Below are 21599 nucleotides of genomic sequence, written 5' to 3'. Positions count from 1 at the left end.
GTTTATAGTCAGATTTATTTTAATGTCTTTAAAAAATCTAAGTGCTAATAGAAAAGCAGAGAGAAAAGCAGATCTTAAAGGAAAGCAGAGCAAAAAAACAGTTTAATTTTAAAGTACTAGCCCAAAATATGTTCTTCACATCCCATTTTACTTGCTTCTCTTCATAGTTCTTCACAGATCTGCTGGTAACAGGGGGAAGGATGAGACACACCTTGAGAGTGTCTTAATTTGCGTTTACACAAAGGTGTTAAATCCACTGAGTCCATGCTGAACATGTTGAGTATATTCCTCTGTCAGCTTAAGACAACAAGCAACCTTGAGAAACAGAAACAGGGGCAGGTGGCTGCCATGCTGGCAATGGGATGTGTCACCCAGACCCACAGAGGTGGTGGGTGGTGGATGAGCTGCATTCCTTGGCCCTGCAGCCCACCCTCCTGTGGTTCTTCCCCTGCACAAGAGGAGCCCCTAGCTGCAGTGTGGCAATGCAGCAGCTCAGGCCAAGAGCCAACAGCACATGTTCAGGGGGGAATTGTAGAAAATGCAAGGCTGATGTAGCTGGGAGCAGGATCATTGGATGCTTTTGTGCTACCCAAGGTGTTCATCCAAGATCAGGCAGGGTGAAATCCATTGTTGCTGCAAAAGGACACAGCACCTCTGAGCAGGGCCTTCCCATAACCCGTCTGACCCTGACACATGGGTCACACTGAATCCTGTAATTTGCTGAATAGTCTTTGAAAAACTTTAAAAGCATCTGAAGTTTTATCTTTCGGTTCTGAGTGGCTGCTGTGAAGGAGAGGACAGAGAGTCATAGCCCACAGCAGCTGCTTGGACAGGGATCTGTTGTAATGGCACCTCCAGAGACTGATACGGTGTGGAAAGGAGCCCATAAATTGTTGAGTGATTCTAGGACTTGAATTAATGTATACAAAAGAATGTGAAAAAAGACTTAATATCCCCTATCTTGTCAGGACACTGGTATTAACAATTCCTGTAAAATGTTTACCTCCTTTATTCCCAGCTGTGAGAGCTTCCTGACGAAACACAATTTCCATGAAAACATTTCTGGTTCTCCTCAATTGTTAGGGGAAGGTTCACCTGAAGAGATGAAAATGTAATTTGTCCATCTTTGCCACCAAAATGGTCATCTTGATTATCTGAATGAAATCCAGAATTCTCTTTCATAGTTCTGTGCCTCATGGAAATATCTTTGGGAAGCATGAATGACTGTGAACTAGTTTTTAGCAAGTCCAGAGTCCTTCTCAGCTCTGCCTCCCTCCAGCTTTCTGTGGTGGTTGGAACTTGCATGGCTGAGCAGAGCAGGATGCCAGCAGCTGAGATAAAATATTTGCCCCTGACCCAGAGGTAGCCAAATGCTGTAGCAGCACAGATGAGCCAGCAATTAGCTATAAATCAGCAACCAGGCAAGTATAGCAAAGATTTCTAGCTAGAGGAAGCAAGTGCAGGACTGGAGACTTCCACAAGAGTTTTCTGAACATGGATCCAGGAGGGAGCTGGGCTTTGACCAAAGTAAAACCTGTGGTGGCAGCCCTCTGGGCTAATGAAGGCCAGGACACAGCAAGCACTGTGCTGAAGGAGTTTCTGCAATCTGCCCAGGACTGAGGAGATGCTGCACAGCAGCTGAATCTATCAAGGTATTCACAGCACACCTGGGGATGGATGGAGAACAATGGAGAAAGTGGGGAGCTTGTTAAAGGAGATGAAGTGTGGCCAGAAGCTGCCTGCACTATGGTCTGTGTGCACACCATGGTCTATGCAGAGCTCGTTTCTAACCCAAGATTGTGGAAGAAGGCTCAGAGAGAGCAGAAACTCTACCCTGGCCCGCCGTAGGCTCTGCACAGCCTCCTGGAGAAACCCTCCCTGCCCCTGCAGTGTGCCTGTTAGCCCTCAATTCCTGACATTTTGGGTATTTTTTAAATTGCCTGACCCTAGTAAGAGAGCATCTCAGCAGATTACCAGCTTGTAATTTGAAATGGATATAAAAATGCAGTTCTTTAAATACATGATTGGTACCACCAAGGCTGTTTTCAAAGACAATGAGACATAAAAAGATGTCATCAGCGGCTCTAATTGGAAGATAAAACTTTGCATTACAGCCAGTTGCTGGGTGGAAATTGCTACATTTTCACATTCTGTTTGTGGCTACATTCTTTTTATCTCCCTGCTTTAAGAGTGCTGCACTTACTGTCTATTTTAATGCATACAGCTGGAGCTGATATAAATACATCACCAGCACATCTTGTATACAGTGCACAAAAGTAACTTTTCCTTCCAGAAGTGCTGAGGTGTTCATTTTCATCATAGATTTGTGACCAGACACAGCAAGAATCAAAGTTCTTCTAAACGCAGTGTTAGATCCATTGCACCCAACAAGGCTCTGCATGCCCACAAGTAAATCCAGGACAGCTCCATAATTAAACTACCTGGGGCTGTTGGTGTGTTTCTGGGTTGCTGTAGATACATAGCAACCCAAAGAGATCCATTTTTCTTGCCAAGGGTTGCTTAGCAGGGATTGCAGGCACGAGCTGCAGCAAGCAGGGCACTGGTCATCCAACTGCCTATGCAGTGCTGGGGACTCCTTGCCCAAGCAAACCCTGGGATCAAGGGTGTCTTTGGTGTTTGCTGACACCCAAGGCACACGCTCCAGAATTCCATGGCTGTGGTGGGGTGCAAAAGGCCTCTATCTCACCAGCTTCCTTTCCAGTGCCAGAGTTTCCTGTCATTAAAGGAGGTCATGGGGGGCCACTGTGGGGGATGCCAGGACAAAGGTCTCCAAGTGCTCGTGGTGACAGAGAGATTCCCATTCACACTGAGATGTGACTGTGGATTAGTTTAGTCCAGCAGTGTGCTCTGCACATTTGGAGTCAAGCTCCACACATCGTGAGGTTGATTTAAAAACGTGACATTAATTAAAAAAAATAATTAAGAGGTTCCTTGGTTTACTGGCATCTGCTTTTAAGTTATTTTTGGGTCACAGTCTTCCCCACACAGCCACAGCATTGCAAATTGACTTTTTAATACAGGCAAGCTGAGATTTTAATCTCCTGACCTGTCTCTAGGAACCAGGATTTTAACTGCACCATTAAACATCACAGGACTTTCAGTAATATTATGAGAGTTGGCAGCAGTCCAGACATAGCTAGGAATGATCTGCCTTAGGACATGGCTTAATACTAAATACTCAACTCTTGATCTTGAGTGGATAAAATCCAAATCTGATTTTTCTGTTCCTCTTGCCTTCGCATTTTAGCACATTATGTTTACATTGCTTATAAAAGCATCCAGTTGATCCAGTTAGAACAGTCTGAATAAAATTCAGTGAATGAACCCTGCAATGAGGAAAAATAATTATCTTACAAATGTAAGCTAAAGGCCCATTCGTTGAACTCTGGAAGAGGTTATTCCCTTTTCCAGGGTACAAAGTGGAGACAAGTCTCTGCACCTAATGCAGGGCACATGTTCCTAACAAAGTCAATGCTGGCTTGGAGCAGGGCTAACTATGAAAGTGGGGCATCCTGCTCATTACAGCACCTCAACTGGAGGGGCTGGGATTGCTGTTTAGGGGGATGCTCTAAGTTTTTTCTGGTTGTATAGGAAATTCTGGTAAATCCTGTAGGTTTGTAGCACTTTCCTACACCTCATTCTTACCTAGCACTGTGCTGAGATAGCACACTGATTTGTTTAGAAATTATTTAAGATTTCTGAGAATGCATTAGCTGGTAAAGTACCACTCGACTTTCCACAGACTGTTACTCCCTTCCAGGTTGTTTTGGGTCACCCCTCACTGGGGGTGACTAGGTAAACTCAGCCTAAGAGTTTAAAGTTTGTGTTTTCTCAGTTTGTTGTGACTCTCCTTTCTCCTGGGTTGCTGCCTGGCAAATGCTCTGCTTGTAGCTCACTTTATCCCAGCCCCTGAGGGAATTGCAATGAGATGCCTGAGATGTTGTATGGATCTCAGGTTTCTGTTTAAATATTTTGCCTGTGGTTTCTGACTGTCTGAATCCCCCAAAGGACCCTAACGACTCCTGCTGCTGACAGTGGGCTCCACCAATGCTTCCCTACGCATCTTCAAGTCTGGGCATCAAGTTTACGTCCTGCTTGCCTGCATTTTGCAGCCAGTCTGACAAATGCCACCACAGGGACCCCCATACAGAGTGAGAGACTGTAAGCCCCCATGTGTGATTCCACACTGCTCCTTGGGCACCATTTTGGGACCCTGCACTGTGCTACTTTGGCAATATTTGTGCCCCAAAACACCAAGGATGATACAAGTGGCTAAAGAAAGAAATCATCAGTACAGTGCAGTGACAGACTGGGGCCACATGTGTGGTGTCCCAGGACTGCTTTCTCACCCTGTACAGTTGCTCTTGCATTTTCAAACCTCTCAGACACCATCAGAGGTGTTATTCTGAAGATGGTTTTGCCTGGCCTGAAATAGAGTAAAAATGTTTTCCAGCTTGCACAGCTGCCCTTTCCCAGTGGCCCCAGCCTGAGAGCAGCCAGTCCATCAAGGGGCTTGGCCAAGAGCTGGATGCTGCCACCTCCTGGGTATGGGACTGCTGGACACCTGTGTGGCACTGCACACTGTCACTGAAACCATCAGGAACTGCCCCACTGGACATACACATCTCCCAGCTGATGGCTGAAGGAGGTATTGAACTGCATCACACAAACACCCTCCCCAAAGATAAGAAGCCCAACTCTGCACAGCAGCTCACCCTGTGCAAAACAGCGGGGATAATTTTAGAGGTGTTTATTCCATATTGCAGCAGAACAGGTGTCTTGGGTTAGTGCAGTGGAGTTTTGGAAGTGTGTGTGTGTGGGGGAGGCACAGGGTGGCTCCTGTGAGAAGCTGCTGGAAGCTTCCCCAGATCAAATCCCTACCCCACCTCTGGCCAAGGCCAAGCAGATACGGGAAGCTGGGTGCACCTCTGTGAGTAACATGTTCAAGGGAAAATGAAACTGCAAAAATATGAGAAAATGACCTGCAGAGCAGAGGATGAAGTGAGAGATGAAAGTCAGGGGAAAAAAAACAAGGTCAGAGAAGAAGGAAGGGGAAAGGTGCCCGAGCAGAGATTTCCCCACAGCCCATGGTGAGATGGCAGCTGTGCCCCTGCAGCCCATGGAGGAGCACGGGGGAGCAGTCCCTGAAGGAGCAAGATGGAGCAGTCATTGAAGGACCTTGATAGGGTATATGTGGATTTGTAGCCCCTGAAGTGTCACAGGTGGGCAGACATGAAGCAGCCTGTGCCGGGTTGCAGAAAGAGGCAGATGTGGATCTGCAGATGTGGAGGACTCCATGGCAGAGAAGATGACTGTTTCCCTGAAGCAGAAGGTGACTGTGTGGGCCCACTCTGGAGCTGTCCATTCCTGAGAGACTGCGTCTGGTGAGAGGGACTCGTGCTGGAGGGGTTTGTGAAGGACTCTCTCCTGTGAGAGGGACAACCCTGTGATGGAGCGGGGAAAGAATGTGAGGAGTTCTCTCCCTGAGGCGGGAAGAGGCGGAAACAAAGTGTGATGAATGGACCCTAAACCCCCACCCTTTCACTCCTCCTCCCCCTGTGCCTCTGAGGGAGGCAAGAGTGAAGTAATCCAGGCCTGGGAAGAAGTGAGAGGTGGGAGGGAGAAGGTATTAATATCTAGCCGTGTTTTCTATTTCTTTTTTCAGATTAAATTGTTTCTTCCCAAGCTGAGTTTATCTGGGTTTTGCCTGTTACTGTAACCAGGGAATGCAAACCTCCCTATCCTTGTCTTGGTGGTGACTTCAGGTGGATTTTCTCCTCCCTGTCCCACAGTGGGGGTGGGAGATGAGGGAGTGGAGCCTTGGCTGGGTATCAGGTAGGCCTAAAAAGTGACAACAGGGTATTTTATGCCTCTTGGAATGAACTGATTCTGTGTCCTCTCACAATGTGTTTTTATCATGATTGTTATCCTCTTTTGCTACTTACAAATTCAGTGCCCTTCTGTGCAAAGCCTACTTCATCTCTTCTTGCATGCAAACTCATGCAGCTGTCAGGAAATCAAGCTAGAAAAACTGTGTAGTTTCTATCATTAATCTCTCAACTTTATTTGTACTTAAAAATATATATAATGTACAGATTGCTGAAAAACCTGTACTGAGAGAATAGTATCAGGGTGTGCTCTGTACGCTGAAGGGATGCTGCACTCTCAGATGTTCTTTGAGAACTGAATGGCTCCATCTCTTTGTACCTGGTTTAAGAAGTGATCAAGTTCTCTTAGAGACTCTACCATCTTTTGTCAGTATTTACAGGTGAAGGTGCAACTGAAATCAGGGATATTGCCACTTGTGACAGTGTTTCTTTTTCATCTTCCATGCCATGCTGATTATTTGCATGAAGAGGTGATAACTTCTCCTGAGTTCATTAACCTGGAAGTCAGATTGCATTTGTTTCACTTTGGAGGTACTCAGCGTCAGGTCTGCCCTGACAATTCTGCCAATAATGTTAAAGTGAATGTTAAATGTTAAAAAGCAGAGCCAAAACAGTGGGAGGTTTTAAACAGTAATATGTAAAAATTTTGCTGTTTTGGCTGTGCTTTGGAGCCAGCTTTTCAAGCAAGAAACTGCCTGCATGGCCAGGCCAATACTCTACTGCCTGCAAGCAGGCACCAGTGAGGATGGTGGCACCACCCAGAGCACCGAGGTGGCAGCCCATGTGGCCACAGTGTGCCCTGCAGTGCCCTGCTAGAAGGCTGAACTTGAAGGGAAAGGCTGCGTCAGGAAGGGAAATAACCAGAGGTGACTTTTGACAAGTTAGTTTTTTATTCAGTATATTGGACTTCTACATCACCGCTTAGTCAAATAACATTTCATACATTCCTGTGAAACCAACACTCAGTCCAGTCTCTTATTAAAAACGCTCCTTGTAAAATGTTAAGCAGTCTATTAAATATTTACTTTAAGTATAGCTCTTAGCCCAGTAATAGGTTGTGTCCAGCGTGCTCAGTGCAGGGTTGCAGCAGTGGGTGGAGAATGGATCAGTGACCCATGGTTGGTGCAGGGCTTTGTTGACAAACATCTAAACTCAGATCTTTAACATCTCAGCCAGTATTTATCAGGCTGCTGTAGAGCCTGGCCTCCCTCCTGCAGCTACTAGTTTGATTATGCTGGTGCTTTGAACATGTGGGGAGCTGCATCTCTGAAATCTCTGATGCAGAGCTACATCACACTGGAAAACCTGATGTGGGCTGGGGGAGCCTGTCTGTGCTGTGTGGAGGACAGTCACTTTGGCAGCATGGCATGGCACATCTTGCTCTGTCCCTGCAACTGGGCCAGCAGCAGTACTCAGAACATCACAGCAAACCAAAGGGAAACAAGGTGTTTGGGCCTGCCTGTTGGGGCAGAGATGTTTTCAGGTTGGAGGGGTCCTAAGCTGCAAAAGACCAGGTAGGAATGCCTGTACACACAACAAATTGGGCAATGAGGTGGATGCTGGGGAATGCAGGCAACTGGAGCAACTCCACTGGAGCCACTGCTGGGGAACATCTGTCAGCCATGTGCATGCTTTGCTCCTCACTGTCTCCCACACAGGCAGGCAGCTAATGCTCCATGGATATGGCTTGGAGCTGGTCCCCCAACCCTCTTGCAGGAGTGAGCCCCAGCAGCACAAGGTGCCCTGGCAGGACAGGACTGGTGCCATCCCTGCAGTTCCCTGGCACAGCACTCTGAGCAAATTCCTCTCCACCCATTGCTCCCCACCACCCTGCCCTGACCCCGACTCTCATCCTGCCTCTTCCCTGCCCCCAACCACTCATTCATTCAACACGGAAGGAAGGAGACAGCACATTGCCAAATTAGCTATCTCAGAGGAAATCTACTGAGTTTTATTGAGCAGCCCATTGCAGGGCATGGACTGTTTAGGGCAGGCCCTGTGTTGAGCAAGTGGTGCTAAGGCATGGTGACCATCCGGCCGGCGCTCCTGGCTGCCGCAAAGCGCCTCTTATTCCTCAAACCAGAGAACCTCTCATCCAGCGTCAGGCTGGTCTGCAGGGGAAAGGGAGAGTGAGTCAGTCCCATGTCTCATGGCAAAGCACAGCCAAGCTCGTAGCAGGGTATTGATAAGAGCCCATCAGTCGTGACGGTGTTTCGCAGCCAGTTAGTCAATTAAACCACTAAGCACACAGAGACAAGGAGTCTGGTGGTCTGTGTGTGGCTGAAAACCTCCAAGCAGCGCTCAACCCCAAGACTCCAGGCGTTCTTGCCAAGAACAGGAGCAAGCAGATGGCATTTGAGCACAAGGCATCAAGAAAAATGAAACCATCCAGACAGGAAACAACAGCACTGAAGGTGGAGGAGGATTTCTGACCTGCCTCTTGGACCATACTTCAGAGTAAAACATAGCACCAAAAAGGCCAACAAAGCAAAGAGCGAGGAAAACCCAGATGTGCTGTGTGTCTCTGAGGAATGGGGAGCAACAACAGTGAAATGGTCTCCCCTGGCCACGACCACTCACAAGGAGCATCTCCCCACTCTAAGCAAGCACATGGACAGGCCAAGATGGGTCAACAGAATGGTGAGAATTGGGCTGAGTCTGTAGTTGCTGAGCAGTCTTCTCGGGTGCCTTGAGTTCTATTAGCAACCTAGCCAACATGGCTACGGGACTTTCCTCCTGGGTTATGCTAGATAAACACAGCTGGCAGCCCAAAAAACCTGAGCGTGACGTTAACAGATTAGTGGCAGTGCTGCTGCAGGGTGCAAGGCACAGTCTGTCCTGTTGACAGTCCTCTACCTGGTTGGCCATTGCACGGAAGTTGAATCTCAGTAGCACCCCCTTGGGCTGGGGCTTGGCCACCTGCGGCAGGGGCCGCTGGCTTCGCAGGAATGGGCGCTTGGATCCAGGCCTGGGGAAAGCACAGATCTGCAGTCACTCAGGATGCTAGGGCAGCTTGCTTCCTATCATCTGCAAACCAGCAAGGACCAAAATCACGCATCCCATGTCTCAGGGCAGCCTGAGTGAGCCTAAAGTGTGCCAGGAGAGCGGGCACGCAGGCAGAGTTCCAGCACTGGGACTGCACTGTGTCCAGGATATCATGGGGTGCTCTCTGCACTCAGGGCATGCTCACACCCACTCTTCTTTCTGCCACTAACTGGGTGCCGGGTCCTGCAGCTGCACTGGCTCAGGCCAGAGGTGAAGCTGCCTCCTTGCAGTCTCTGTGCTGTGTAATGTCCCTGCAGGCCAAGCAGCATTTCCCTCAGGACACCCCACGCAGTCGAGCAAAAACCAGCCTGCCACCTCCCCGGTGCTTCCTGGTGCTTCCATTCCTCCTTGCTCTGGATAACAAGTGAACGGCACTGTAATTACCATCTACTTTCAGATATGCGGGGAAAGGAACAAGACCTCATTTGCAAACCATTTTGGGTCTGAATAAATTGCACACTTGTTACAGAAGAAGCAAAGTTGCAATGATGCTAAGGGGATTTGCAATGGCTTTTGTAGGGCTCCCAGCCTAACAAATCACCTCATTTACTTACATGCCACTCCTGCCCGCCTGGGGATTAGCCACAGAAACAGTCAGAACTGCTCCAGGGCTGGGTTTCACTCGCCACCTGCTGAGACAGGAAGATGTATCCAGCTTCGTTTGATTCAAGCTTGAAAGAGCACATCGTGTTTGCAGCTTGCCTTTGTTCACCAATTACCTTCTCATCCTTGGTAGTTTCCCTTGTCCATTTGCATCCCTCTGCTGTGAAATACATTTTTCTTTAATTACTGCGAGAATTAGCTTTCAGAAACAATTATTCCTTTTCCAAGCATTTAATTTCGTTTATCTGAATAGCTCTTTCCCCACATGCTGTCAAGAAATTTGATAATTTTGTGTTCCCTGCTGGCACAGTGATCTGCACGGGGTGAATTTACTTTGCACTGCTCGTCTACTGTACAAGCAGCAAGGTTTACTTTTATCACCTCCCCAGGTTTTATTTTCTAGCTGCCAGATAATTAAGTTATGTTAAAAGTTGCCTGTCCTGCAAATACTTTCCTAAGAATTTATTAATTGTTACAGTCATTCATCTCTCCCATTTATTTCTGGAAGCAGATAACAACTGGGCAAAGGCTGGAAAAACTGAAGGCTTGTCACCATCAGCACACCACAGAAAAAAAGTGTTTTGATACTGACCCGTCTCTGAAACATGACTTTGGAGAACTGCTGCTTTTGCTGGAAGGCTGGACGTCTGTTCAGCAGGAAAGGCCTGATGGTAAAGGAGAGAGAAAAGGACGTAGGTGACTACAATGTCAAGTGAAAACGTAGTGTGTTACTAAGATCAGTCCCACAGGTTTTTCTGCCAGCAAAGGATTTCAGAGGAACTAATTTTTCTGCTCAAATGAAACAACAAGTTGTGTTTGTTCTAACGCTGCTCTTTGAAAAAAAAAAAACATGGAAGAAAATCATAGAAAAAAATCTGGTCAGACAGGACCTCTGGAGGTAATTTAATCCTTGCTCTACTCAGAGCAGAGAGAGAAATGGGATTGAACTGAGCTTCCTTTGGAGATCAGAGAACACAAGCACCACAGAGAGACTGGCACTGAGACTGCCCAGCATCAAAGATCCTGCAGCCTCTCATTGGGACAGACTCCCTGCCTATTCCTTAAGGCTGGAATCTGTGTTTCCTGCTTTGATGAAAATAAATGCTATTTCACTCTTCAAATTTTTCCCCAAAGAGGAAAATTTTAATAAAAATACAAAAGTCCCATGTTTTGGGTTAGTGCAGCAGGGGTTTTGTAGCAGGGGGGGTGTACAGAGGTGTCTCCTGTGAGAGGCTGCTGGAAGCTCCCCTGCTTCAATTCCAGCCCCACCTCTGGCCAAGATTACAAAAGACGGATGTGCCTTCCCTTCAAAAAGGGGGAAAACGAAACTACAAAAACAAACAAACAAACAAGCAAAAACAAAACCAAAAAACAAACAAAACACAACACCCCCCCGAGTAAACCCCCCAGAAAATACCCAAAGAAACAGCCTACAGAGAAGAGGAGAGGGGGAGGTGAGAGCAGTCCTGGAGCAGAGATACCAAGGTTGGTGAGGAAGGAGGAGCCCAAACAGAGATTTTCCCTGAAGCCTATGCTGAAGCTGCAGGGTGTTCCCCTGCAGTGGAGCAGTGAGTGAGTCCTTTGAGGAGGAAGGAGCTGCAGAATCAACTGTGGTGAACTGACCCTAAACCCCCACTCCTCACCCCCTTGTGCTTCTGAGGGGGAGGCAGGAGTGAAGTAATTTGGTCCTGGGAAGAAGGGAGGGAACAGGGAGCAGGTATTTTAAGATCTGGTCATATTTTCTCTTTCTCCTGTTTTGCTTTATGTTTTTTCTCCCCAAGCAGAGTCTATTTTGCCTGTGCCATTTTGGAAGTGAAAAACTCCCTGTCCTTGTCTTGATTAAGGAGCCTTTAAGTGGATTTTGTCCTTGCTTTCTCACAGTGGGGTGGGGGCTGTGAGTGAGCAGAGGCCTGGTTGTTACCAGTGAAGTCACAACATAATTTTCTGTGCTCTCTAAAATAAAATGACAGCTCTAAAACCTTAATTTTTAACTATCAGCACAAAGTTGTTTTATTTCCAGGTGCTTTCCTAACATACTCAGTGGTATTTTTCTCACATTTCATGAGTACAGGGCTGTGTCCACTCCCAGCTGGCACAGACTAAGAGCAGAGCCCCAGGAGCTGCACAGGCAATCACTGAAAACAAGAAAGCCCAGAGTTACCAAAAATTTTACCTTCTCCCTGGAGTGTGGGTGCTGGCAGCAGCTGCTCTGAATCTCTTGGGGCCCGGGGGCCGTTGCTGTCCTTCTGGTTGTGCACTGCTGCTGCTTTTGGTGAAAGCATCCTTGTTCTTGTTACCCTGAAAGAGCAGCAAGAGCTCAGCAGTTGCCACCTGCACTAAGAGGGAGTGAGTGCTCATGACAGCACACAGAAGTTCTTCCTTCCACCAGCTGCCACTGCCTAAAAAGCTGATGCATTTATCTGGCATTTTCTTTGATTCTGTCTGGGGGGAAACCGAGCTTGCTCCCAAGTGCAGGCTGTGATTGCTTTTGCTGCAGAGGCTCCCTTGCTGCTCTTAGGTGTGTTCAGCACCTCTTGCAACTGCTTCAAAGGGGATTCAGCCCAGTGCTGTGTGTTCTGCATTCCTCATATTCTCATTCCCAGCTGTTTAGCCTTTACAGCTTTTGCAGTCTTATGACACAACAACCCAAGTGGTTTTTTTCCCCTCCTTTGATATTTTCTTGATGGGAATCTGAGTCCTCACTAAATCTATTAAAACCTGGTCTCTTCCATGGTCTTTCATATCTACGGCAGGAATATTTCTACCAAGCAGTGTAGCTCTAGTTTCAACATCTGGATTCAGTATACACTATTGTCAACAATAAGTATGTGTGCCTCACTTTCTGGGCATGATATTACAAGTACCATGAAGAATGTTTCATTCTAATGGTGCATATATGGAAAAAAAAATTCCATGAAGAGCAGATCTCACACAAGTCAAGCATTACAGCTTTGTTCAGGTTTCTTTTTGGTCATACTATTACTGTCCACTGAGATGTATCTCCACATTCTTCACACTTGGCTTATTTCTGCATAATAAATGCTACCATAGAATTATGCTCTGTAGCAACTACTGATGATTTTCTGTCAATACTCAGCCACACCCAGTGTCTGAGTCATCACAGTCTTTTATTTTCAGTATATTTCAGTAATAACCACAGTCCACGCACATTTGTGGAGCCTGCAATTTAGGTCTCTCTTATTTGTTTCCCCAGAACATAGCCATTAAATGTGCCATCATCTTTGCCACTTCAGTGGTTTTTTTAAAAGCTTACTGAGCGTATGCGACCTCTTAATTGAGTGGATTTCCACCAGTGCAGAAAAAATACAACCCCCTCTCACAGAGGACTATCTACCCACTTGATTTCCATCTTCTACACCAAGACAGTTTAGTATTAGAGACACTCGGAAGAAATCTGTAAGAATTACTTTAATAGTGAATACATACCTTCCTTTCCATCTCTCAAGCTTTAAAGTAAGTCAAAACCAAATGAAAATATTTCAATCTTTTTTTAGGAGTTTTTGAACAGAGACAAGACCTAAACATTGTAACTTGAAAAAAGGAAAGCCATGAATGAAAAAAAAAAAACAAAAAAACATTTTACACTGAAGCACATGGGCAACGTGACCCAAAGCTGTCACAGTACTATGAACCAGTGTCTCTGGAGGTTATACCCACTTGCTAGTGAAAAGGATGCCTCTGAACAAAAGCCACCTGAAGTCAACAGGTCCGTCCTTTGACTTCACTGGACCTTGGAAAGTGCTCTCTGCATGGAGGACAAATGGTAAATCTTATCATACCTACTCTAAAATAAGATGACATGAGATTTATTGTTATGGATATGTATGTTTGAATCCTTTAAGAACACATTTTTTCAAACTATTTTTGTAAAGCTCATGGGAACTGATTCAGTAAAATTATGCCAAGTGATAAGCTTATAAAACCAACTGGAAAATTGCTATTTTAGATGCACGTCTGCACTCACCTATGCATGCAAATGCTTTCCACAGGCATATAAAAGATGGTACCTGTAAATTTTTTATGTAGATTGTTCCTTGGGGGGATCCACAATCATTAAAACCAAGAGATTGCTACATGACATTTGGAAATAGCTGTACCTTCCTTACTGCCCTACCTCTTGAGCTGATGCCTGTCGATTTAAAGGGCTCACTCCATTTAATGAAGCAGATGCTCTTCTGGGACCAGGAACAGGATTCCTGAATTGTCTCCGATTGTACTGTTGTTGTCCAAACCCTCTTCTGAAACAATTAGGTCCTAAAAAAATAAACGTGTTTTAGCATCTTTCAAAACTCAATTTATTGTTACAGTTTTGCAAATGGATTGCAAGGTTAACTTAATATTATATAGGGGTGTCTGTAAAATTAGTGATGCAAGAATCCCATTAAGTTATTCCAGAAAAGTAAATTAATTTTGCAGAATATTAAATAATTTATGTTTCCAATATCTCAGTACCATTCTTATTATATGTAGGACTGACAAACACATTTATTTGATTTGAAAGAATATAGAGATAAAAGCCATCCACAATTCTGATTCCTAATAAAGGCAGGAAGACTTGCCTCAGGAAACCTATCAATATGTTGTCAGAGCTCACACTGCTATGAATTGTGTGAAATGGGAAAAGCCTTTGACACAGATACATAAGTGACTCTGGCATCCAAAAGCCAACCACACAGCATTCCTGAATAGCTCTGAATGCCCACATTATAGCACTTGACAAGTGAAGACTGGACCATAATTTATATATACCTATATATATATATATTTTTTTTTTAGGTTGACACATCCATATTTACTCCACATACTGAAGGGAGCACCTTCTGCTGTTTTACATAACTGCACAGTACTTATATACCAACAGCTCGTGTTGCATTTAACGTTTTCCCCTAAGCCTGTTAATGATTTTGAAGAGTGCTGAGGTGTGAAGTGAGAGGAAGACACTTTATCAGATGGAGGCACAGTGAATTAAAGCCTAATGAGTCCACAATAAATTTCTGTAGTAGTCCTAATGAAGTTGACATTTTCTGAGTCACTATACCAGTGGAATGTGCATGCATATTCAGAGGGGTGAATAAATGAGGCACAAAGCAGAGTGTGGCAGAGGGCAGCAAGAGTGCAGTTAAAGTCCTGCACCACACAGCAGAACCTCACTGGTACAGACCACAGAGAAGGTGAGACACATGTATTGATCCTGTAACATCAATTCCTACCTCACAGCAATTTGTAATTAGAAATGTTCTGAGGCAGCAGTGACATTGCCACTGTGATTGATTAATTAATTAAGGCTCCAGCTCCAGGCTGTTACCCCACTAAGCACCAGCATGGGCTGGCTACACTGGAATGCCAGTGAAGATGATTGGGCTGTTCTGGCTCTAAAACAAAAGGGCACCTGGGCATGCTTGTGGGAAGCACCTCCCCAGCAGCACGTTGAGGTGCTTTGCTACCTACAGTTGGAGATGCTGGTTGGGAACACTCAAAAATATGCAATGCTCTTCACAAGAGCTCTCTCATCGCAGAAACTGTGGGTGAGTAAACGTTTCCCTCCTGACAAACACCTGAATTTTGGCAATCTATGTCTTTCTGACCAGATGTGGTCTCACTGTGTTTAATGGCCCTTTTTTCCCTCCTGATTCTGTCTCCACAATTTGTTTTTTCCCTTCCATGTTCCCTTCAACAACCACCCTGGGCTTGCCATTCTCTCTTGCTTGTCTGCCAGACTCCTCTCCTGAGGACCAGCAGGTCTTGCAACACAGCTCTCCTGAATCCTGGAGACTGCAAATCCTCTGCAGCAAGGCAGACTGAGCTCAGCTGCCTTTTCTGGGTATTTCATCTCTGCAGTGGAAGGGACTGAGGCAAAAGGCAGCCTTGACTAGAAATTCATGCCCCTGGCAGTCAGTTCATGTTAGAGAGCTCTACTCAGCGGTGCACTCAAGCGTGTCTCATCCACTGTAAATAACTAATGATGGAGCCATCAGCCTGTGAGGGGTACCCAGTGTATGCCAGCTGGGGACCAAGGCTGTCATGTGTCTCCTGAAGTGTGACACATGGGAGGCTTTGTCTCAGTAAAAGGTCTGACAGATATTTATTAATGAAAGAACATTTGAATAAAACCCAACAGCATCAGTTGGGGGAGACCTCCACCATGTGTGGGTGCACACTCAGAGCCTGGTGCTGAGCACACCTGGGTTGGCCAGGAGGCACCTCTGCCCAGCATGTTCAATTTGGGGAGAAGCCCTGATGCCTGACAGACTTTTTTTCCAAGGAGATTTGAAATTCAAATTTCTTACAATTAAAAATCATCTTTCCCCCACTAGGGAGATGGCTGAAGCCTTATTCCAGGAGGGGTAATGGCACTTTACTTGCACAAATTCTCTTGCTGGTTTAATCAGCATAGTACTATTCTCTGTTCTCTGTCTGGGTTGTTCTGATTGTCATTTTGATAATGGCTATCAAGTCTCAGCCCAGAAGAGACTGCATTTCAGCAGGGACCAAAATGATCTGAGCCCCTGAAGAATTATGGGCTAAATTCACAGTCATGCTGAGCTTCCCAGAATTGCTGCTGACATCAGCTTCACACAGCATGGTGAGTCTCTGCACTTGGCAGGGCTGAATTCAAGCTCAGTTAAAACCTATGAATTTCTCAGATTAGCAGTAATAATCCTATATATGAACAGTAAAGTTTTTCTTTCTAAAGAATAGGTAAAAAAAAATATTTTGTTTGATTTATTTGACAGTAGTTGTTCAAGTGTAGAAGAATCTCTATGTTTTAGACAAAAAAAAAATAAAATTGTTATTGTTTTGAACTGGAATGATTCTCAGTAAGGCAAGACATGTTGGAGACCAAGAACATGAGAGTGGGAGGCAGATCAGAGATAAGCACAATTGCTCCCAGCACTCCCACTGTCCTGATGTGCCATGGGCACTCCAAGGGGAGACTGCAAAGACAGTGCTGTAAAATGTCACTAAAATCTTCATTAAATGATTTATCAGTAATTTAAACAAACAAACAAAAAATCAGTATTTTTATAGAGGTGGCATTTCATGGAGCAAGTCGCTTTGGTTTTGTAGTTAAAAGTTAGCAGAACCAAACCTAGACTAGTGTGGGGTCACATGGTATTAGAAAAGAACTCATCAGAAAATAGCATGGTTGGCAAAAGGGACAAATTAACTCAAATAACTGAGCTATTAAAGACAGTCACCAAAGAGGTAATTTAAGTGTGTTCTGGGAAAAAGAGGATTAGGGAGAGGCATAATTAAAATATGCAAAGCCAAGAGGGAATAGAAAATAGATATTAAGTCACTTTGAATTAGTAATTCATGAGGGTGGAATGGAGAGAAATGGATGAATTTATGCTCTGAAAGGGCCCTGATACTCCATTGTTGCAGAGAGAAAAGCTATTCAGAGCCCAAGTACATCTTATAGGCATGCAAGAATTAGATAGGAGGAGGATTTAAGAACACAAGAATGTTTTTTCCAGCCTGGTGGGCCTCTGCCATCCCAAGCAGCTCACTTACCTTGCAAATTTCTCTGCATCCAGGCACGGAAACGGGGTCGTCCATACCCGTACACCCAATTCCTGTTCTTGACCTGCTGCCTTCGCCTGTCCCCCGGGGTGCTGTCATCTGTTTGCTCTTTCCTCTGGCGTTTGATTATGTCATCTAGGTTGAAATGGCAAAGGGGAAACCCATAAAACTTGCACTTTCCACCAACAGTGACTCCCACTTGTGCTGCTTGCAGCTGTCCACAGCAAAAATTGAGCTTGCAGTTCTGTGAGCTAAACTGGCTGGACAATAAAAGATTAAGCTTAGCTCAGAAAGTATAGGATCAATTTACTCAGCTCCTGCAGGATGGAGATTAGAGTGCAGCAAACTAATTAAAAATGTACTACCATCCAGCACGTATCCACCATGTGTGTGGAACAGAGATTTCAGACCCACGTCCCACTGAGGGATCCTATCCTTCAGACTTCCCATAAAAATTAGGGAATATGTTTTAGCAGGGGGACCAGAGCTCAGTGCTGGGCAGAGAACATTATCCATGGGTGCACATACACTGTGACAGCTGCTCCAAGGGTTCCCCCTGTCACGTGTGGGACATGGGAACTGCCCCATGCAGAGGACATGCCCCTGATGTATAAATAACACAAACACTGTTCAAGTGTCATGCAAACACAAATGGGATGAATGTCCCCTTAGTCCCTATGTCTATTAAAGGGAGAACTGATGCTTGGTGCAGGGAAGGCTGTGGCATGAAGGCTGCAGGAAACCAGCCATACATCCCAAGCTGTACTGAAGTGCTGTGTTTTATGACAAAGAAAGCACAGGGGACACAAAGGTAGGTGACAATCTACCTGCAGTGTCCATACTATACCTGACAGGCTTTTGAAAGCTCATGCCAATCCCTTAGTTCTTAATGAGTTGGTCTGAAATCAAGGGGATCTCCTTAATTCAAACTGTTCTGATGAAGAAGAATGGCAAAGGGACACCTCCTCATTAATTCATATCTTCCAACAGCTTCTAGTAACCTCAAACCTTCCAGAAAATATTTAGCAAGGAATAAAACCAAAGCTTCAAGCCGAATGTTCTAACTTTAGCAAAACAATGAGGGAAGAAATGTCCAAATCAGGCCTTTTCTCAGGCAGTGGCTACTCCAGCTTCTTAATGAATCACTGGAGTGGAAGCAAAGTTCCATTAGCTTTCAGTGGGTTATTATCACAGCCCAGAGAAAACATCAAGAGCAGATGTAAGAATAGGCAGTATGACTGTTTTTGTGAATTCTCTATGAAGTCTGCCAAGAAGAAAGCACAATGAGAGAGGCTGGGCAATGTTCTTGGTATGAATGCACTGACATTCTCAGCTAAGTGTGCCTTTGGGATGTGCACTGTCTGGGGCACTGACTGTTATGAAGCACATCAACAGAATCCCTGCTTGCTCTGCTGGGAGGTGAATGCAGGCATTCAAGGGCGGGCTACCTACAGTCTGAGGATGAGCTTGCTGGGAATGAAGAGGAGATGAATGCTCAGGTGCCTGGTGTGTCACCTTTCAATGTCTTTTTTTGTTTGGGTAAGTTGGTACCCTGTCTTTTACACCTATAAATATGATAGGGTTAACAGAGGAATGCAATGGAGTATGACATAAGCCTGGAAGGGATCCTGGGAGATAATTTAAAGTAAAGCTGTAGCTATAAGTTAGGTACATCAGGGTGGGTACTCTACCACTTTCCTGTGACTGCTAACTCAAGTAAGGCCCAATGTATCTGCAAGTACAGAAACAACAATCTAATGATAAAAGTATCCGTTCTTCAAAAGAACTGTTGCTTTCCAGTTGTTTGTTCTGCCCTGAGTAACCTGTATTCCTGGATTGAATAAGAAGGTGGACCACAGGGGAGCTGACTGAGGGAAGCACTAAGGGACAGCAAAAGCAAAGGCAGTATCACGTCAGCAAATAGAAAAAGGGTGTGCAACACCACTGCAAAAAGCTAAATGAAATATTAGGGTTCCACTACTGCTGTAAAGCCTCATTGCACCATTAAAACAAGGGTGCACCAATCAAGGGATCAGTCTGAGTTTGCAGTGGAAAATGTTCTGCTATTCCCAACAAGTGTTGGGAAGAAATGACATAAGGTTTTGGTTAGGAAGTTGATCCAATAAGAAAAGGTATGGTGGACTCTTCTTCCACAGCAGACATGTCAACATGATAATCTGCCAAGATCTATTGTCCAGATATCAAAGTCCAGGCCTTTAGAGTTAATGAAAGGGCAGTTGTTTATGCACAGTTCACATACCCAGTGCCAGAGGAATGGTGAGCATCACGAGCAATCTGCTATAAATAGCCTACACCGGAGGATATGTCTCATATCTTTATTTCAATAGAGAGCTCATTTACATAAACCTCTCCCCAACTTGATAAGCCTCCCCTCTGCAGTTATGGGGTGCTGCCCGCAGAGCACAGTGATTCCCCACCCCCGCCTATTTCTCCGCCTTTTCATGCCCGTTCCCCTTCCACCCAGCCGGGAGCGGACGTACCGGGGGGCACCAGCACCGCGGGGCCACACCGCGCTCCGCTGCCCGACTCCACTTATCCCGCAACCGCACATACGAGCACAAACCAAACCCCCGGGGCCCCGACGGGCACACGGAGCCCCGCGCTTGGCCGAGCCCCCCAAGGACGTTTGGTCCGGCCCGGCTCCGCCGCCCCCCGCCTCCCGCCCGGGCAGGGACCCGGGGCTTTTCGGACCTACCCAAAGACATGTCAATCTCCTCGGCTCCCGCCTGCGGCGCCTCCGTACGGCCCGGCCCGAGCTGCGGCCCCGCCGCCTCCATGGGCTCCAAGCCCGCCCGGCCTCCGCCACCGCCCGCACCGCCCGCACCGCCCAGTGCGCCTGCCCGGAATGTGCCGGCACTGCAGGCGGCACCCCGCCCCGGCACCCTTCCTGCTCAGCCCTACCCGGCACCCACCCACCAGCATCCTGCACTGTCCTGACACCCCCTCGCTCCTCCCCCCCTCCATGTATCCCCAAGCGTCCTCCGCCAGAACCCCCCAAGTGTCCTCTGACAGAACCCCCACAAGCGTCCTCCGCCAGAACCCCCCCGGCCCAACTCTGCAGCCAGCTCTGCCCTCTGCGCTGCGGGCACACTCCCTTTGCCCGGCCCTGCACCCGAGAAGCCGCCCTGGCAGCTTCCACACTGGCTGAGGAAATCCTTTTCCCGAGCACTTCGTCTCCAGCTCTCTCCTAAGCACCTGTCCCCAGCCTCTGTGCTAACGCTCTTAACCCTCCGAACTTTTCTTCTCTGGGGTTTATGTCAGGAGTAGATGGCTCTGAAAAGCTCCTCAATCATTTGTGAGCTATGCAAAGGAATGACTTTGCCTCATTTTGAAGACTAGAAAAACAAGGTAACTTTATGAACAGAGGCAGTCTTGGCTTGTATTAAGACACAAAGTCTGTTATTTGTATCTGGGAACTTCTGGGAACTAAGTATCCATTTGGAATTAGTCTTTCAGCACCATTCGGGTCACTGACAGAAAACGGATTCTTCAGAGGATCTTCCTCTGTGTCATATTGCTCGTAGCACAGGTGCTACTCTGCAGGTTGAATACAAAATGCGAGCTAAACTATACTCGTTTATTTTCAAAGCCAGATGCAAAACAAAAACAAAACCCAAAACAAACAAAACCAAAAAAACGGAAGAGAAGAGCCGGGAGAACAATCTCTCATCTTCTAAAGGGCTACTGTGTATTAGGTGAACAGCATTTCCCCCCCCTTAGCTTTCCCCCCATTTAACAAATGCTCTGAAATAATCTTCAACAGCACATTCATAATAAAGGCCACGTAAATCACAGAACAAAGTCTGCACATTCTGTGTTTTCAAGACAGTTCCCTGTGTTTTCAAGACCATTTCTTTTACCAGCTTTGCACTTCAAACGGGACAGAAATTTCTATGGGCAAATAAAGCAGGGCTAAGTTTGCCTTCTGGTATGTGTATAGCTCTTAGCAATATCAAGTGGTTCTGAAAATGTTGGTTTAAGGAACTGACCTTTCATAAAAGAAAATAACAGAACAATGTTGAGAAAGCAGCAAATAGCCCTAGCTGTCTTTTGCAGTGACTCTGAAGGATGATCATTAAAGCATTTCAATGTGAGATGTTAAGAACTACAGTCATGATACCCCATTTGCAATTTTCTGTGATATGCGAGGTGGGCTGGGAGTGCTGCTGGGCTTTGGCAAGCCCTGTCTCTAATGGCCCCCTACTCCAAGACCTTTACTTCAAAGAGAATCATTAGAATTTTCCAGCAGTTTAGTCAGAGCAGCCAGGGAAGCTGTGGCTGCTGGGAAAGGGCTGGAAGTACCCATGTAAGCCAAGCCTGTAGCAGAGAAAAGGGAGAAGAGTTCCAAATCAGTGTCATTTTCTAGTCCCTAATGAGAGATTTGAAGAAGGGCTCTGGGAGGTATCCTGGCACGAACTGTGAAACAGCAGCTGCTGAAAGCCATAAGGAAAGGATTGCAGGAGGGCTCTGGAGTCT

General features: G+C 46.1%; 1 protein-coding gene across 2 annotated transcripts; it reads right to left on the bottom strand.

Annotated features, from left to right (window-relative positions):
- Nucleotides 1-6776: 6776 nt before the first annotated feature.
- LOC139802397 (UAP56-interacting factor-like) lies at nt 6777-19978 on the bottom strand. Of its 2 annotated transcripts, none has more exons than XM_071757537.1 (9): nt 19819-19978; nt 17094-17237; nt 13693-13832; nt 11731-11855; nt 10150-10222; nt 9674-9717; nt 9509-9586; nt 8766-8877; nt 6777-8020 (listed from the first exon to the last, which is right to left on the bottom strand). In XM_071757537.1, the coding sequence occupies exons 1-9, from the start codon at nt 19898-19900 to the stop codon at nt 7925-7927; spliced, it is 894 nt and encodes a 297-aa protein (XP_071613638.1). In that variant the 5' UTR covers nt 19901-19978; the 3' UTR covers nt 6777-7924. The 2 variants fall into 2 exon arrangements, with proteins under 2 accessions (XP_071613638.1, XP_071613640.1); XM_071757539.1 differs by having other exon boundaries at nt 9509-9583.
- Nucleotides 19979-21599: the final 1621 nt, after the last annotated feature.

This window comes from Heliangelus exortis, chromosome 14 (genome assembly GCF_036169615.1).
Source record: "Heliangelus exortis chromosome 14, bHelExo1.hap1, whole genome shotgun sequence".
NCBI lineage: Eukaryota > Metazoa > Chordata > Aves > Apodiformes > Trochilidae > Heliangelus > Heliangelus exortis.
Note: the sequence above shows the minus strand (reverse complement) of the source record. Positions and strands in the feature narration are given on the sequence as shown.

Bases quoted from the DNA above. Each gene is read 5' to 3' on its own strand.
- LOC139802397 (XM_071757537.1), bottom strand. From the start codon at position 19,900: ATGGAGGCGGCGGGGCCGCAGCTCGGGCCGGGCCGTACGGAGGCGCCG. The intron at 17,238-19,818 runs GTAGGTCCGAAA...ATTTCAACCTAG, and splicing joins GGAGATTGACATGTCTTTGG to ATGACATAATCAAACGCCAG. The intron at 13,833-17,093 runs GTAAGTGAGCTG...TTATTTTTTTAG, and splicing joins GATGCAGAGAAATTTGCAAG to GACCTAATTGTTTCAGAAGA.